Source organism: Panthera leo, chromosome B4 (genome assembly GCF_018350215.1).
Source record: "Panthera leo isolate Ple1 chromosome B4, P.leo_Ple1_pat1.1, whole genome shotgun sequence".
Lineage (NCBI taxonomy): Eukaryota > Metazoa > Chordata > Mammalia > Carnivora > Felidae > Panthera > Panthera leo.
In genome coordinates, this window is record NC_056685.1 from 126557193 (window position 1) to 126576329 (window position 19137).

At 47.5% G+C, this 19137-nt stretch overlaps 1 protein-coding gene across 1 annotated transcript in view; it reads left to right on the forward strand.

Moving 5' to 3' along the window:
* The window catches only part of BTBD11 (BTB domain containing 11), a 313797-nt gene extending 298211 nt beyond the window's left edge, over window positions 1–15586 (forward strand). The window contains exons 15-17 of the mRNA XM_042947621.1: window positions 5021–5089; window positions 6861–6974; window positions 14785–15586. Of these exons, the coding sequence (XP_042803555.1) occupies window positions 5021–5089; window positions 6861–6974; window positions 14785–14994 (393 nt within the window). The 3' untranslated portion in view covers window positions 14995–15586. The remainder of the gene's footprint in view (window positions 1–5020; window positions 5090–6860; window positions 6975–14784) is intronic.
* The last annotated feature ends 3551 nt before the right edge of the window (window positions 15587–19137 follow it).

Sequence of the window (19137 nt, forward strand, 5' to 3'; positions counted from 1 at the left end):
TTACTATAGACTGAGCATTGGGGAAAGGATTAAAGCAGTTTCCAGGGACAAGGCCAGTCTGGGGGAGCCATCCCATTGGGGTGGGGGTGGCAGAGAGGAGCTGGATCCCCAGTGTGGGACCAGGGAGTTGGCATGCCCCCCCAGACCCAGCCTCTCACCCCAATTCCTCACCACATTTTCTACTGAGAGCAAAGTGGCCACAGCCCTTTCTAGAATGGTGGTGACTTCTGAGTTTGAAATTTTCCATGAAACTGCTGCTTTGTTTTAGGATTAGAGTTGGGAGGGCAGAGAACAAACTTCTGTGGGGCTCCAGCTATGAATGAGGCACTAACCTCTGCTTGCTTGGTTATCTGGATACTTCTTGCCATTTTTAGAGATGAATAAACTGAGGCTCAGAAAACTTAAATGACGTGCCCCAAGTCTTAGTGCTACTTTAGTGACACCAGGATTGGAGCCCAGTCTTCCTGGTGCCAAAGCCTGGATGCTTGGTTCTAGAATACCCTTTCTACGGGGGAACAGTGATAATAACAGTGCCCATTTCTTTTCTTTTCTTTTTTTTTTTTTTTTCATTTGTTTTGAGAGAGGGAGAGAAAGAGTGAGAGCCGGGAAGGGACAGAGAGAAAGGGAGAGAGAGAGGATCCCAAGCAGGTTCTACACTGTCAGTCCAGAGCCCAATGCAGGGCTCGAACCCACGAAGCCATGAAATCATGCCCTGAACCAAAACCAAGAGCCGGACGCTTAACCAACTGAGCCACCCAGATGCCCCATAACAGTGCTCATTTCTTGAGCACCAGCTATGTGTCAGGCTCCAAGCTGGTGCTTCTCAGCCTCTGCTGGACATTGGAGTCATCTGGAGAGCTTTGAAAATTCCCAGCACCCAGGCTACCAATCAGAACAGGGGCTGGGGCTCAGGTGTCAGTATTTTGGAGCATCTGCCATTGTCCCAGCATGCAGTCAAGGTGGAGACACAGTGCTCTGCACTAGAGTGGATCTCAAGCTTTAACAGGCACCAGAATCTCCAGGGCAGGGGAGGAAGGGGGTTGCTCGATAAAACACAAAACTTGTTGAAATGCAGATTCCTGGACCCCATCCCCAGAGTCCTAGATTCTGCAGGCCTAGGGTGGGGTCCTAGAATTTATATTTCTTACAAGAGCCCAGGTGGTGCTGATGCTGCTGGTCCAGGGACCCCACTGTGAGAACCACTGCCATACATCATCTCCTTCAGTCCTTCCAGCCGCCCCTCCGGGAAGCTCTTCTCCCACCTACAGCCAGGACACAGACCCAGAGGGAGGAAGGTAGTGGCCCCAGCTCCGGCTACTCATCACAGCCAAGCTGAGGTTCAGACCCGGGCCTGACTGACTTCCAGACCTGATCTCCTAGTTGTCCCCCAACTGCAGGGACTTGGGCCCTCCCACCCCTCTCCGCGCCCCCCCCCCCCCCCCCGCCAAAAAAAAAAGAAATCACCCGGCCCTGAAGAAAGAATCGTAGGCCCATTCGAGTTTGAGTATGAACTAAGTGCTGGAAAATGCATGCCTCCCCAGCTCTCCTGAGTGCTCGTGAAGGGGGCACTTTTGCCATAAAGCCTGGAACTAATTGGGGAGGTTCCTGTAATAAGAACCTTGTAGTAGGCATTCAATAAATGTTTGCTGTGCGGATTCATTGAACGAGAGACCTACGTGGGAAAGCGTGGCCCCAGAGGAATCCAAGGCCTGTAATTGCTTTTGCCTGGGGAAGGTTTCCTGGCCACATTAGCCTGGAGTTACTGTAATGAGTTAGGAAGATTTAGCAGGCCCTGGGGACTTCTCTGTGTGCCTGTCCCTTCCCCATAAAAGAAGAAAAGCCTCATTTGTGGCTTGAAATAGGCCAAGGAGGGCTGAATCCGACCCAGGAGGAGGCTCCCAGGAGCCTGTTCACTCCACTTCCATGCCGACAGAAGAATTTTAGTTAAATGAGACTGCTTTGAGTTTCCTCCCCACAAGACTGTTTAACATCACACACGGGCAAGAGCAGGACGCAGCTGAGGCTACACGTGGAAGTGGGGGCCTCCGCGAGGCCGTGGATGCCATTTAAATCCCGGCTCCGTGCAGGTTGACAGCTGCCAAGGAAAACAACTCCATAAACAGGCCCTTTGGCCTAATAAGGGTTCGTTTTGCCCCCTTTGCAGAAAAGGCTTGTGTTGGCAGAGTCTGACGGCAAGGGACAGCCCAATTTAAATCCCATTAGCCCCAGGATCTGCATCTGCTAAGGAGCAGCATTTTAAGTCAACAGCCCGACCTCAAATGAATGAGCTAATATGATGGAGGCACACTTTGTAAATGGAGAGGCCCCGTATTCGGGGTAGTTATTGTCATGGCTCGTATTGTTGTCATTATCGGTTTGGCCATTGTAAAAGAGAGGCGCTGGGGGGACCCATTGATTTACATAAGGCCAGGATCCCCCCATTCGCTGACATGATACGTTAGATGCCTGTGGCCCATCAGGATGAGGGAGGGGAGGGTAAAGATGCTGTGTTATCATTTCCCAAAGCCTCAGCCACCACCATCAATGCACCACCATCCCTGTGACGAGGCAGGTGGTCACAGAAGCCCAAAGTCAGTCCGTGGGAGACTCAAACACGAAAGAGGAGGTGAGGCGAGGGCTCGTGTTCCTGTTTAAAGTGTGCTTGCTGAGTGCAGGCACGAGAATGCAGAGAAGGACAAGACATAGACAGTCCCATCAAGCTCTCGTGGGAAGTAACACTGCAGTTGTGGATGATGTGTGCCCAGCCAGGGGTTACAGCTAGGACATCTGAGAAGGCTCCACACATGTGACCACTGAGATCCCAAAAGAGGGGGCCCAGTTCAACAGGTGGAGAAGAAGGGAAGGGCATCCAAGCAGAGGGAACAGCATGGGCAAAAGTGCGGGACTGAAAGAGAAGTGGTAGGTTCTGTTAGAGGCAAGTGGGTGGGAGTGATCAGAGTATAAAAGGCAGATGTTGTCCAGATTAGGATGAGAAGGTTTGGTTGACAGAGGAGATCTGAAAAAGTAAATTGATTCATAGCAGCAGTATTCATAACAGCCAAGCAGTGGAACCCATCCAATGTCCCTCAGCTGATGAACGGATACACAAAACGTGATACGTTGTTCAGCAATAAAGATTGTAGGAGAGAGAAGTGACAGCAAGAATGAACCTTGAAAATATTACGCTAAGTGTCATCAGCCAGACACAAAAGAGCATGTGTTGTGTGATTCCACGATAGGAAATGTCCGGAATGCGCGAATCCATCGTGGTTGTCAGGACAGGCCCAGGGGGAAATGAGACTGGTTGGTAATGCGTACGGGGTTTCTCCTGGGCGTGTTAGAAATGTTCTAAAATTAGATAGTGGTGATGGTTGCACGACATTGTGAATATACTAAAAACCACTGAACTGTATGCTTTAAGTTGATGCGTTTGCATTATGTAAAATAGACCTCAATAAAGCTGTAAATATATATATTTTTTAAATGATGACTTTTAAACACTCGTGCAAAAGGTAGATTGAGATCAGTCACAAAGGGCCTCAAATGGCCTGAATAAAAACGTGGCAGTGCACAGCAGAGCACTACCGGAGAAAGATTTTTCCACCTCAGAGAACACTGAAGAACTAACATGTATTCAGTTCTTGTCATGTGCCAGGCCCCTGCTAGGCCTGTTACATATAATTTAACCCTCTTCAGAACCCCATGAGGTAGGTAATGTTATCCCCACTTTGCAGATGATGCAACTGAGGCACAGAGAACCTAATTCAATTCAGGTCCCTCAGATCTTAAGCGGCAGGGCTGCTCAGAAGCTGAGGGAGCCCACGTGCAGGGTCCTTGCTCTTAACCACTGCCGTATGTTGGTCACAGACCACTGGAGCCTGAAGGGACTGTGGAGGACAGCCCAGCCCCAGCGCCTCATTTTACAAGTGTCCAAAGATGGGACGTAACCAGTCTATAGATGTTTCCGGCACAACTGCCGTGGGGTGAGGCAGGTATAGTCCATGTGTCATAAGGCAGAAGACAGTGGTGAAGAGCATGTTCACCACCTAAAATTAAAGCTTTGGGGCGCCTGGGTGGCTCAGTCGGTTAAGCATCCGACATCAGCTCCGGTCATGATCTCATGGTTCGTGGGTTCAAGCCCCACGTCGGGCTCCTTGCTGACAGCTTGGAGCCTGGAGCCTGCTTCGGATCCTGTGTCTGTCTCTCTCTCTCTCTCTCTCTGTCTCTGTCTCTCTCTCTCTCTCTCTCTGCTCCTCCCCCGCTCGGGCTCTGTTTCTCTCTAAAATAAACATTTTAAAAAAATAAAAATTTTTTTAAAATATTAAAAGAAAAAATTAATGGCTTCATGGGAGGTAGTGACAGCCAGTTCTACACATCTGGGGCCTCATTCTAAAGGGACACCAATTTGCAAAGCTCTGGGACTTTGCACACCATTCAGGCCTCCTTAATACATGAACAAAGAACAGCCTGGCTCAGACTGTTCACATCATCAGTGAAACATTGAAACTGTGGACCCCTAATGGCTTCATCCTGGGTCTTGTCAAGCTGTAATGAGGAGCAGGTGGTCCCATGGGAGCCCAGAGTCATCCCCTGGGACTTAAGTAAGAATCCTGTCAAACTGGGCCATGCTTCCATGCCAACCTATGCGACCCCTACCATAGGTTCCTTAAACTGCCTGTTTGGGGGCAGCCTGATGGCATGGGAGGTGGAAAGACAAGCCGCGACTGCCATCTGTAGATGGAGAACAGAGAATTGTTCAGAATTGTTTAATGTGATACCGGGGATGCACTTGGAACCCAGCAGAATCACAAGGAGACAAATGTCAGCATGCCATAAGGAAAAATATCCAGCCGGGAGAAGCATCCTAAGTGGAACTTCTCCTACAAGGCAGTGATCAAGCGGGAATGGCCACGCTGGGGACAGGTGTCCTAGAGGGACCGATAGACTGCCCGGCTGTAAGCTGACGGTGTCTGTGTGCTGACACTGACTGATGCTTTGCTCGCTGTGTCCTTTCTTCCAGCTGGTTATGCAGTATCTCTACTACGGTGGCCCAGAGTCACTTCTCATTAAAAACAACGAGATAATGGAGGTAAGGAAACTGTTGTGTCATCGGGTCGGTGGCTCCTCTGTAAACTCAGGTCACTGGCAGGTGTTGGCGGTGGCTGGGGGGACCTGGGTTGGGTTTTCACTTGGGTGCAGGGTTTGGGGTCCTGCCTCCCAAGGGTTTTGCATCAGAGCCCCTTCCGGAAGGCCAGGGTGCTCAGTGCACTTGCAATAGGAGCTCCGTGAAATCCACTTTTAATTGGCTTTGGGGTGGGGGGCAGGGGGGGCAGGTAAAGGAAGTTGCCTGCGGAGGCGGAGGCTAACTCTAGGTACAACTAGGGCTCAGATACCATCATCAGGAGCTACCCTTGTGACTTCTGTCATTGGAAAACATTCCCCAAATCACAGTGCGTCTGTTGATACGGAAGCCAGGAGCATCCCAACCAGCTGAGGATGACCATCCCCCCTTCCTGAGTCTCCTTGGCCGTCCCCCATCTGCTGTCTACCTCACCGTTAAGCCTGTCTCCCCTCCCTAATCCAGGGGCCTTGTTTCTGCTCCCTTCTGCCCAAAGCCAAGAGTCCCTGCTCTTTCCTAAACCTGGACCCCTTGTTGGTTTTCCTATTCAAAACTGGAAGCTTTGAACCGGAAGCCAAGATTACTCCGATAATCCTGAGCAAAGGAGCCAGGATCCATTCAGGTGTCTGTGGAGTCCAGGGTGCCTGGCTGATTAGAGATGTCAGAGCACTATCAGTCATTCAAAAGATGACCCCACACAGGGGTTAAAACATGGAGTCAGAACCAAACTTGGTTTAAATCCAGGCTCTGTCCCTTCTGAGCTGTGTGATCTTGGACATGTTAGTTAACCTCTCTCAGCCTCAGTTTCCTTCCCTGGAAATGGGAATAATTGTCTGTCTCATTGGATTTTTAAGATTGTAAGAGTTCCTATGTTCAATAAGGTGCTTATCCTTCCCATCATACTCTGAGAACCCTTCCATCGTCATCCCCACCCACCCACCCACAGTTCCTCTCTTGCCTCTCTGGACCACTCCTTTGACACTTCTCTACCTCAGGACCAAGCTACCATCTGAGAACTCAGGCTCTTCTGTAACATTTATTTTTATTTTAAAATCAAAATAACGAACATACATGTAAGTCATGTAAATAATACAGAAGAGCTGGTCACAAAAAGCAGCTCACCCAGGCCCCCTCATCCCCCGTGCCCCCATCCTTTCCCCAAAGGCAATCCCTCTGAACACTTAGGGCCAAGCTACAGCAGTAATGCAAAGGGACAGAGATCTCTGCCCCTCATGGACTGAGGGCGACAGGCATGACATCATGTCTGGGGAGAGAAGGGCTCTAAGGAAAACTAAGACAGGGTAAGGAAGGCAGACAGTGATGAAGGGAGATGACCTGAGGCGGGGTGGTCTGGGAGGCTTCTCTGAGGGGACATTTGTGTGGACACCTGGATGAACAGAGGGAGTGAGCCGCGCCGAAATCCATCTTGCTGACTAATGGTGTTCACCCATATTTCTGGACGTAACAACTTCAGGCATTTTTGCTCGACCCCCTGCTAGAATAGATGTGAATCTGGTTCACTTCAAACCCCTCTCCTCTGCCATCTTCCCCCGCAACAGAGTTCGATCACTCTATCTTAGTGGCTATTGTTTCCTTTGGGCTTTAAAGTGACATTACCAATGCCTATATTCCCAGCCCTTCACCTTGGGACACTTCTGCGGAAGATAAGGATTTTTCCCATGATTGTCATCCCTTTATTTCCACCTCCCAGCCACTAACGGGCTCTTTTTATGGTTTTTAGCTTCTGTCTGCTGCTAAATTTTTCCAGCTGGAGGCTTTGCAGCGACACTGTGAGATTATCTGCGCAAAGAGCATCAATACCGACAACTGTGTGGATATTTACAACCACGCCAAGGTAATCAGTCCCACTCTGGCTGCCCTGAGCATGCGCCGTGTACTGAAATGGGTCAGGCTTTTCCTTCACAGACATGGAGTCAAGGCAGAGAGCTGGTGCTGACCCGCTTGCTCCAGGCTGAGCCACCCCTGCATTCCTCCCACCATCAGCCTCCTGCTCTAGAAAAGATGCCTTTCCTTTTATGTCACCCCTCCCAAATACAACGAGAGCAGGAACTCAGAAGTTCCCAAAGCAAAGTTGTTCTCAGACAGTGCTTCTCAAATGTTAACGTGAACACGAATCATATTGCAGACCCTGACTCAGCAGGTCCAGGGTGGGCCCTGCATTCTGCATTTCTAACAAGCCCCCAGGTGAAGCCTCTGCTGCTAGTCTAAGCCACACCTTGAGTAGCAAGTGGTTGTCGAAGAGTGTTCTCCAGTCCAGAAGCATCAGCATCTTTAGGGAACGTGTTAGAAATGTATATTCTAGGGCCCCATTCCAGACCTACTCTGAATCAAAAACTCTGGGGGAGAGACCCACCGCCTATGGCTTCGCAAGCCGTCCAGGTGATTCTGATGCATGCTCAAGGGCGAGAATCACTGTTCTAGAACTCTGTTCCTGGTGCTGGCTGCGCAGTAGAATCATCTGGGCACTCACTTAAAATCCCTATGCTTGGGACCTATCACAGACCAATTAAACTCACCTCTGGTGGTAGAGCCCAGGGAAAGGTGTTTTCCAGAGCTTCCCAAGTGATTTCCAGTGTGACCAAGTTGAGAACAGGTTACCAGCCCTGGAGACCCCCAAGGAATTCTCCTGGTCAGGTGGACTAATCAGAATCACCTGGGGAGAGTCCTGAATGTGTTTAGCCCCCCACCCACAATGGTCTCTGCAGTGGAACCCAGGAATCTGTATTTTTAACAAGCTCCCTAGGCTACTGTTGTGACTTCAGTCCTAAAGCCAGTCATGACTCCAATTTTTGGGAACCACTGACCTCATCTCATCCAATCCATTTCGCATGAAGGGATACTGGGACCGAGAGAAGTCAAGTAATTTGTCCAGGTGCCATTTTATTTTTGTTTCATGTGCTCAGGATGGGCAGATTAGCATTTGCTAGGAAGAAACAGTGAAATGAGTTGAGATCAGGAATTTAGAACAAAAAAGTCTTCTTTTGAGTAAGTGGAGCTCAAGAGACATCTCCCACACCCGCTGCTTTGTAGAGTGACAACTGATGTGCATTACACTCTCATTGCCCATCCTGAAAACTCAGGTTGCATTTGAGATGTTGTTTTCTGTCTTATGCCAACATCCAACGAGCCCTTTTAGTGTTCAGGCGCCTGTGCTAAGATCCGTATTACACCTACTTTTTCTTAAAAATAATTTATTGTCAAGTTACCTAAAATACAGTGTAGTCTTGGCCTCAGGAGTAGATTCCTGTCATTCATCACTTACATACAACACCCAGTGTACATCCCAACAAGTACCCTCCTCAATGCCCCTCACCCATTTTCCCTGCCCCTCCCAATCCCCCACCCCCATCAACCCTCAGTTTGTTGTTCTCTGTATTTAAGAACCTTTTATGGTTTGCCTCCTTCCCTTCCCCTATGGTCTTCTGTTAAGTTTCTCAAATTCTACATATGAGTGAAAACCTATGACATCTGTCTTTTTCTGACTGAATTATTTCACTTAGCATAACAACTTCCAGTTCCATCCACCTTGTTGAAAATGGCAAGATTTCATTCTTTTTCATCACTGAGTAACATTTCATTTTATATATATACCACATCTTCTTTATCCATTCATCAGTTGATGGACATTTGAGCTCCTTCCATAATTTGGCTATTGTTGATAGCGCTGCTATAAACATTGGGGTACATGTGCCACTACAAATCAGCACTCCTGTATCCTTTGGATAAATTTCTAGTAGTGCTATTGCTAGGTCATAGGGTAGATCTATTTTTAATTTTTTGAGGAACCTCCACACTGTTTTCCAGAGTGGTTGCACCAGTTTACATTCCCATCAACAGTGCAAGAGGGTTCCCCTTTCTCCACATCCTTGGCAACATCTTTCCTGAGTTGTTAATTTTAGCCACTCTGACCGGTGTGGTTTTGATTTGTATCTTCCTGATGATGAGTAGTGTTGAGCATCTTTTCATGTCTGTTGGCCATATGGATGTCTTCTTTGGAAAAGTGTCTATTCATATCTTCTGCCCATTTCTTCACTGGATTATTTGTTTTTTGGGTGTTGAGTTTGGTAAGTTCTTTATAGATTTTGGATACTAACCCTGTATCTGATACGTTGTTTGCAAATATCTTCTCCCATTCTGTCAGTTGCCTTTTAGTTTTGTTGATTGTTTCCCTTGCTGTGCAGAAGTGTTTTATTTTGATGAGGTCCCAGTAGTTCATTTTTGCTTTTATTTCCCTTGCCTCCAGAGATGTGTTGAGTAAGAAGTTGCTGCGGCCGAGGTTAAAGAGGTTGTTGTCTGTTTTCTCCTCTAGGATTTTGATGGTTTCCTGCCTCACATTTAGGTCTTTCATCCATTTTGAATTTATTTTTGTGTATTACACCTTCTTTTTTAATGCTCACTACAACCTTTTCAAGTAAATGCTATCATTAGTCTCATATCATAATAAGAAAACTGAGGCACAGAGAGGGGAAGGAACTTGCTTAAGGTCACACAGCTACTATGGAGATTTGTGTGTGTGTGTGTGGTAAAATGCACATAACATGAAATTTACCATTTTAACCATTTCTAAGCGCACCATTCAGCAGCATAAGCCCATTCACATTGTTGTAAAATCATCATCACCATCTATCTCCAGAACTTTCTATCTTCCCAAACTGAAACTTTGGGAACCATTTCCCTTCCCCTCAGGCCCTGGAAACCACCACTCACTTTCTGTCTCTATGAACTTGACTACTCTAGGGACCTTATATAAATGGAATCGTACATTATTTGCCCTTTGTGACTGGCTTATTTCAGGTAGCACAGTGCCCTCAGGGTTCATCCATGCTGTAGCATGCGTCGGAATTTCGTTTCTTTTTAAGACTGAATAATATCTCATTGTCTGGAGAGACCACATCGTGTCTATCCAGTCATCCATCAGTGGACACTTAGGGTGGTTTCCACCCTTTGGCTACTGTGAATAATGTTGCTGTGAACACAGGACAAATATCTGTTCAAGTCTCTGCTTTTAGTTCTTTGGGGTTTGGGGTATATACCCAGATGGGAAAACCTAGATTTGTCTTACTCCAAAGCACAGGCTCTTAACCTTGCTCTCTGGCCTAATAAATGGTTGAAATATTTGCAATAATCATTGATACACAGAAGAGATCTTCTCATTGGTCATCAGTAAATCAAAACCTACACACTACTTACTACACACACACACACACACACACACACACACACACACACACACACACACACACTAGGTGCTTTGGTTAAATGAGGGTTTTACCAAAATCTGGTCTCTCAGGACACAGCACATTTTTTTTTTTTAATCTTTAAACTGAGTACTCTGCAGAAAAGCATCCAGAGACTGCTCTGTACCCAAGAAGAGAGACTGATTATGAATCTTGTGGTCCTTCCCCCTCTCCTGGCCACAGACACTCCAGTTGTCCTGTGAACCCAGCATCCACAAGTGGCTTTGCCATGGCCTGTCATGTTGTCAGCAATCCATTTTAACCACTTCAGGCTTCTCGGCAGGCAGCTTCCGTAGCTATTGTATTTAATACTGCAGCCTGATGCAAGAGGAGCCCAGGTTGGGAATACATTAGTGCTATGGGCTTTGAATACCTATGGCAGGGAACTGCCCCTTCTGTTTATGTAACTTTGCAGCCAGAGCTCTGCCTTTTACAGACACGAGACTCTGCCTCGGTCTCCCAGGCCACATCCTGGTGTGTTTCCAATGCAAAAGTCTGCCTTTCGTGACATTTGCATAGAAAACAAGGCAAAGCCAGCCAGCCCTGCCCTTTCCCCGTTCTGTATGCTGTTGCCCCTGTGCTACAGATACTGCAACACCACTAACGAGCACATGCATGTGGATTCTATTTCTGGCAGATTGTACCGCACATCGAGGCGAGTTTAGTAAAAACGGAAAAAAAAAAAACCCAACTCTTGGGTCAGAACCCCAGGAAACACAGGAGTTTACATGCTAATAACAGTGTCCCAAATGTCAACAAGACCTTGGCAACATTACCTCTATACTACATCTGTTTGAGACAGCTGTGGAATTTTATACAGATGAGAAGTCCATCCCATAAATGCATGGCTTAACCATCTTTTTTTTTTTTTTTTTTCCTGGTAAATCTGTCCCAAATTATTCAGTCGTAAAAAGGGGGCCTTGAAGCTTCTGATGGCCCTTTCAACCTGAGAAAAAGAAGAGGCTGGTTCATCAAATTGAATCTAAGCTAATGCAGTAAGCCCAACCATGCACTGTGCTAGAAAGAACACAGGTTTGCAAAACTAGGGATTCATTCATTAGTGTTTATTGAGCACCCACTATTTACCAGGAACTGTATTCATCAGAATATAATAAAAAATTAGTAAGACATGAGCTCTGCTCTTGCAAAAATTACAGTCTAGGACAGGGGCCAGCAAACATTTTCTGTGGAGGGCCAGGTAATATTTTCACACAGGCCATATGGTTGCTATAGTAATGCAAAAGCAGCCATACATGATGCATAAATGATGGGTGTGGTTTTGTTCTAATAAAACTTTATTCACAAAAACAGGTAGTGGGCCAGATTTTGCCCACAGGCCTGTAGTTTGTCAATCGTTGGTGTAGGAGATGAGAGTTCCCACCCCAGTTCTGTCAGTCATTATTTGTGTGGAGGTAGGCAAGGGTCTGATGTATAGTCACCACTGAATAAATATCACCAAATATAAATGTAAGTATTTATTGTGCTTGTTGTTCTCCACTTACACTAACTTGTGATGAGTGACATTTATATACAAAGCAAGTGGCCAGGTGTGGTCAAGGGGAGTGCTCTCTGTGTCCACAGAATCAAAGATAGGCGATTCTGAGCCTCAGTTTCCCCACCTGTACGATGAGGGCTTGTACTCTGTGACTCTAATGTCAGGGTTCATGTTGAAAGAATGAAAGCAATCCTAAGATCTCTCCCAACTTCAGGGTACTGTGCAGCTATGGGAACCCTGGGTGGTAACAAGCCCTCTTGCCTGATAAACCTCACCACGTCTTCTAAGTTTCTCAGAGACTGCCTAATTACCTGGTGTGTCTGCACTGAAGAGCATGGTACCCTCTGAGTCACGCCATTCATTCTGTGGCTGGGGAAACTGAAGCACAGAAAAGTGATTTAACGTACCCAAGGTTGCACGTGGTTTTTATACATACAGTTGCCATTGGCTCAATGAATGGTGTCAGTGAGTTCATGGCCACAAGCTTGGTCCGTTAGCTGGGCTAGGTTCCATAGACACAGTCAGTTCCCTTTTTCCCAGCCTGGCCACCTACTTTGTGCATGAGGGTCACTGGATACCAGTTGGTGAGAAGGAGAGTGATAAATAGTTTACATTTATAATGACAACTAATATTGAGTGAGTGCTGACTCCCAATTGACCATTGTTCTGTCACTCCATGCATTATCTCATTTTAATCGCAACAACAGACTGTTGAGTAGGTATTATCATCAACCCCATTTTATGGATAGGAGTTTGGAGGCAAAGAGAGATTGTATAAATTGCCCAACAGCCAATAGCTTAGTGGTAAATCTGGGGCAGGGAGGGGGGCAGGGCAGGATCCCAGAAGCCAAAAGCCCATCCCTTAACTACATTCCTAACCTACCTCTCCTAAGTGTGACAAACGGCAGAATCATGGTCTGGGATGCAGGTGTCATAATTCTTATTTTGAAAATGATGCACCTAAAGCCGGAGGCCAAGTGGCCCAGTCCTGGTCACATATTGAGGGAGGTGGGTGAGCCCCAACTCAAACCCAGGTGTTTCAGCTCGTTCCACCATAGCCCTGTTAGCACTGCCTCATTATCATTTCCCATCTAACAATTAAGTGCATCTCTGTTTTTTTTAAATTTTTTTTTTTAACGTTTATTTATTTTTGAGACAGACCTTGAACGGGGGAGGGTCAGAGAGAGAGGGAGACACAGAATCTGAAACAGGCTCCAGGCTCTGAGCGGTCAGCACAGAGCCCGACGCAGGGCTTGAACTCACGGACCGCGAGATCATGACCTGAGCTGAAGTCAAGAGTCAGACACTTAACCAACAGAGCCACCCAGGTGTTCCACATCTCTTGTTTAAAGGACAGGATAGTTCAGAAGGATGATTCAGCATTTGGATAATTTAAATAAATCAACATTTAAATAAACCAGTGGGATGTTATCTCAAGGAGCACTTAAGAACTTCTGAGCTTCCAGTTCATTGCCATAGAGGGACTTTGGAAACTGTAGAAAAGATCTGAAGACAGCCAGCCCACATATCTGCATTTACTTCTGTGCTTCGAACGTGAGTTCCTCCACCACGCACACAGGAGGCTGAATACCTGGCCTCTGATTAATGGTGTCAGAATGAGGGCAGTGTCTTAATGGTTAAGCACACAGCCTTAAGGATTCAGTTCCTGGTTCTGCCCTTGACACGCTGTGTGACTTTTTGTAACCTACACTCTTGTCTGTTCCCTCATCTGTAAATTGGAGGTGGTAATCTGCCTTCCTTCAGGGAAGTTGAAGATTAAAGGAGATGATGTACTTGAAGTGCCTACCAAGGTGCCTGGCACTTTGTAAGCCCCCAGTAAATGTTCACTGTTAGTTCATTACTCCGAGAGTTAACTGCTCACTCATACATTCAACAAACAACTTACCAAGTGTCTGCCATCTGTCAAGCCCTCTGCTTGGGCTTATGAAGGTGAGCTAGGTCAACGTAATCCCTTCCTTATCGGCTCAGTCTGTGAGGAACCCCATCTCTAGATCAGTGTCTCAGCCTCAACACTGCCAGCTTGAGCCACAGGATTCTCTGCTGCAGAGTCTGTCCTGTGCATCGTGGCATGTTAGCATCCCTGGCTTCCACCCATTAGATGCCAGTAGTACACACATCACCGCCACCACCCAGTCGTGACAATCAGATCCTCTCCACACTTTTCCAAACGTCCCCTGGGCAAAAAAACCCCTGGTTGAGAACCACTGCTCTAAATACAGAGAATTGGTAGTCAGTGCCCACTCGGGGTTGCTGTGACAGTCAAACAGGTTAACAATACTCCAAGAGCATAGAGCTGTGTCTGCAACTCCATTCATGTCCCAGTTGTCTACAGCCACAACAAAGAACCGTAGAACCCAGGGGATAAAACAGTAAACCCTTCTTCGGCACATGAGTCGACGGGACAGCTGGAAGTTTCTTCTGGTCTCCATGGGCCTTGCTTCTGACATCAGCTGTCTGGTCAGCTGTGCTTGGCTTTGTTGACCGTGGCTGGACCCTGTCACTCTCTCTTCTCAGTTTCATGGAGCCGCTAACCCTCCAAGCAGGCTCACCAGGGCTTTTGCTCCCGTGACAGAGGCCGGTTTCTGAGCAAGAGTGCAGAAGCACAGACATGGCCACTTGAAGGTAGCTCAGAATCAGCAACTGTGGCTTCTGCCGTGTTCTGTTGGCCTGAGCAAGTCACAAGGCCAAGCAGTGAAGAAATGGACTCCAACCCTCTCATGAGAGAAGTTGCCAAGTCTTGTCCCATGAGGGTGAATACAGCAAAGGCTAGAGAATCGGGGCCATTTTTGTAGTCACTCTGCCTTAATAGGTGTTCACCATTATTAGCTGTGCAGGCAGCCAGGTGCATTTCAGAAACATAACCGTCTCCTGCTTCCTCTTGCCCTCCACAGTTTCTTGGAGTCACAGAGCTTTCCGCGTATTGCGAAGGCTACTTTCTCAAAAACATGATGGTCCTCATCGAAAACGAAGCGTTCAAGCAGCTCCTCTATGACAAAAATGGTGAAGGGACGGGCCAGGATGTGCTCCAGGACTTACAGAGGACGTTGGCCATCAGGATTCAGTCAATCCACTTGTCATCCTCCAAAGGTTCTGTTGTATGAAACGTCCAGCGCAGGGAACAGTCCCCTGGGGACTTTCCAGTTCTGCTGCTGCACTGGCTTCACACAAACACATACAAAGTTCACCTGGCATCTGTTTTTGGCTAGGCCAAGGAGCTGCCTCTCCTGCCCGAGCTTTTCTTGAATAAGCAATTCCAGCTCCTGTGTGTTCCTATTGAGAAACAAAGGACATTCCACTGGTCTGCAGATCAGATCTGCAGTGGGGTCCAGGGCTTGAAGGTCAACATGGGACAGCCAAGCCAACCCCATCCGAAAGCACCCCTGGGGCCCTTGGACGCCCGTTGCCGGGACCACTGTTAAATGGATGAATTGAGGAGTAAAGGTCATTCGGGTTGCAGGTGGACAGTTGGAGAACTGAACTGTTCCGACCCCAGAGAGTGTTGTGCTCACATCAAGGACCTTAGTAGCTACAGCTCAGCGAGAGTCAACCGTGGTAGCAAATTGGTGAGACTGTTACCAATAATGAAGAAATAATTTGGCAAATTTTTAGGGGTGGGAACTTTTTAAAATGTTCATAAAAAAAAAAAACAAAACAAAAACAGGGCAGCCTTGTAGTTTAAAAACCTATTTCTAAAAGCGCAACAGTTCATTTTCAATTGAATCGTGTTTAGGGATCTGTGTTTTGAGTTTTGGTTTTTAAAAAAAAAAAAAACAGTAAGTCGCAGGTCTATACCATATAAACATGCATCTGACAAGATACTGCTGATATTCTATACAAAGTGAAATAATAATCTTGCCTTAGTGATCATGGTTACACAAAAGAGGTGCACTGCCAATAATTATCTCTAACTCAATAGCTGAAAACAACTTGCATGCTAATTGTGATTTCGGGGTGACAGTAAAACAGCCCCACGTAACAAACATGCATCTGCATGGGCCCGAGCCAGTGAAACATTATGTTTGTGCTTCATTTTTGCCAAGGTAAAAATGTTTCATCACTTCTTGCTAAAAATCCATTCGGTGAAACTGTAACATATTCCTTTCCTTTAACAATGATTCTGGGATGCTTTAGCAGACATGTGTTCATAGATGATGCTGATCAGGGGCGGGAGGGGCGCGCACGTCCAAGAATTTACTATGAATCCCAAAGTTTTCTCTGTACTCTCAAAAGATGTTAATAGTTTGCTACTAGCCAGAGAATATGACTATGTTAGATTATTTTTAAAGATGAAATATGTATGATAGGAAGGATTCTTTCTGTATTCTGAGAATGTACAGTATAGGGTTATCTCTGATGAAAGTTCCTATCGACAGGGTTCCGTTTTCTCTGCCATATATTATAAGCAAAAGAGATTGGTGAAGTGCCACAATATTCCAAATAGTTTTTCAGTTGCTGCCTTTTTCTCTTGTCCTTTCCTTGGAAACCTAGATAGAAACGAGAATGACTTTTGCCCTTTGGGGTTGGCAAAGTTTCTTTGGTAACCCTATTTCCTAGCATGCCTTTGGGAAGTTGTGCACAGACCCCAGATTCTAAAAGAGCTGCTGTCATGCTCCCTGAGCCACTGTTCACAGGACTGAGGCCAGGTTACATGGGTGTGATCCCTGGGGCAGCTCCTGGGCCACATCTGCCTCCAACATCGGCTCTCACGTGATTTGGATACATGAGGCCTCTCTTCAACTTGGTCATTTGCAAACCACCGCAGGCCCTACAATCAAATGAAGAAGGGAGAAAAAAAAGAAAGGAAAAAAAACTGCCTGCAGAGGAGTCCAAGTTACAGATACACACAGCACGTGCGTGAGTCTCTGCTGCCTCCTGCCTCCTCTGTGTCCTCAGAAATGCTGCGTGATGTTCCCTTCACCACGACTGACTTCCCCCTGTGAATGTCTAGTGCTAGTTTGGGGCCTCTGGGCTTCGATTTGTACAGCGGCCAGTCCTGACGGGCTTCTGTTCTAGTTTGGTGTGCTTTCTCTGTCATTAAATGATTTTCCCAAGCCGTGCATCGTGTGTATGGTACGAGTGAGCTCTTCACCCAACAGGGGGAGCCTGAGAACTTCGTTCAGTTAAAAGATTGGAAAAGGTGGCCGTGCAGAAAAAGTCGAGGAAAATGGAGATACAAGGTAAAAAAGGTAGGGGCCGCCACCTGTCCACTCCGTCAACCAGGGGTTGGCTGTGCAGGCTCGAGTCCCCTGGGTCTGCATATACCTCCGGGTGCCACCCTTGGAGGACTTGACAGGTGCCACTTTGCCTAATTCAGAGAGCTAATTCGCCTGCAGAGAGTGGAGTTCTGGCTGCCATTTGTGTGCCACAAGGAAGCTTTGTGGAGGTGGGAAGATGGGAGAAAAACGAGTTCTGCCCACATGGTTTGGCTCCCATCAAGGGCCAGCATGACATGCTTCTGGATGGTGGCGGCATTCTGGGGTGGGGGTCACAGCAGGGCAAGCGGCTCTCCCCTTGGGTATTGTCATCACTGAGCTCAAACCAAGTCCCCACCTGATCCACTCTGGCTCCTCACCCAGCCTGGGCCCAGCTCAGGTCTGGGTGGAGATGAATCCCCCTGGATCATCCACAAGGACTACGGGAAGCTGGGGCGGGGAGACCTGGGCCAGTGAGGCCCGGTAGACAACTGACATCACGAGCCCCTCCCCAGAATGCCCAGCCCTGCTTAGCAGCCAAGTTCCATTTCTTCTTTAAGAAACAACCAAAGCATCCACGTGCCAGGGGCCAGAACTCTGAGGCCGGGAGAACAGAAGGTCGATTTATTTTTGTGCATCCTGTGTAGCCTCAGGGTGAGTACACCATTTGATTTATTCCTTTTGCAAAGATAAAGCGTACGCTGCCACGTTTGTCTTTTACTTGTCGATGGGCAGCGTTGTCATTTGGTCTTCAGTGAAGCCTGTCGCATCTGAGGCCCTTAGCATCTTGGGGGGAGACAGGATGAGTCCTGTGGGAGACAGGAGCCAGCCACAAAGCTCCTTCTACCGCTTCCATTACAATGAGGAACTGGAAGGAGGGTGGTCGAGCAGCCGCTTGAATAAACACAAGGGCCTCGACTTGGCTTCTGCCCCCAATGCGCACACGTGTAATTCATTTTCTCTGTACTGTATTTAAATGTCACCCATGCACCCAAAATGGGGGAACAAGGTGGGAGCGCCCATCATAGGAGGCAGAAGCTGGAAGACAGCGTAGGCACACCTCAGGGTCCAGTTAGAGGAAGGGCTTCTAAGATCTCCGCCCCTGAGAGTCTGTAGTTCTGGGATTCTGTTTCTCCTGCTCACGTTGTTTGCTCCTGTGAAGCCCGAGGCAAAAAGTGTTACTCCAGCCGGGCGTCGTCTCATCCAGGGTTGTGTTATCAAGGCTCTGTGGCTGAGCAGTGTTTCACTGACCTCAGGCAGCGTGCGCTGGCAGGATGGATAATCGGGTCAGCGTCCCAGACAGCAGTTTGAGAAAAACTTTTATTTCACCAGCCCTGGGTTCCCTGTCTTCTTCAAATTCAGCGCTCGCTCCCTCCTCCCCTCGCCTTGCCAGTGGCTAGCTTGAGTCCCAGGTGGACAGGCACGGAAGTATCCGCTTCCCACCACTTCTGACTCCCTTTCCGACCAGCCCTACCAGACACCCTTTCCAAGACCGTTTCCTGGGCTTCTTGGCATGAGGGTTCAAGTCAGGGAGATGCTCACCACTGCCAGGCTTCAGGCTCCGATGCAAGTCTGGAAACTTTTCACATAACGAAGCCAGTACAGCCCCTGACTGGAACCGAGATATTGGATGAGTCACTCCATCTAGTTTTTGTTCTTCTCTTTTGAAAAATTGGTTTCAGGGCACCTGGCTGGCTCAGTTAAGTGTTAAGCATCCAACTCTTACTTTCGGCTCAGGTCATGATCTCACAGTTCATGAGTTCGAGCCCCATGTCGGGCTCAGTACTGAGCGTGGATTCTGCTTGGGATTCTCTCTCCTTCTCTCTCTACCCCTCCACCCACATTTCTTTCTCTAAAATATTTAAAAAAGGGTCATTGGAAAGATTAAGCGAGACAGTTTGCACAGGTCCTACACAGTTAGTAGCAGAGAAAGTAATTCCCAAACTTCTAAAACTAAGCAGAGGGAAGGAGAAACTGATGATTCACACAAGGAAGGGAAGGTTAACAATTTTGCCCTTTGTTTCTAGAACTTTCTACTGTAGCCATTCTGCA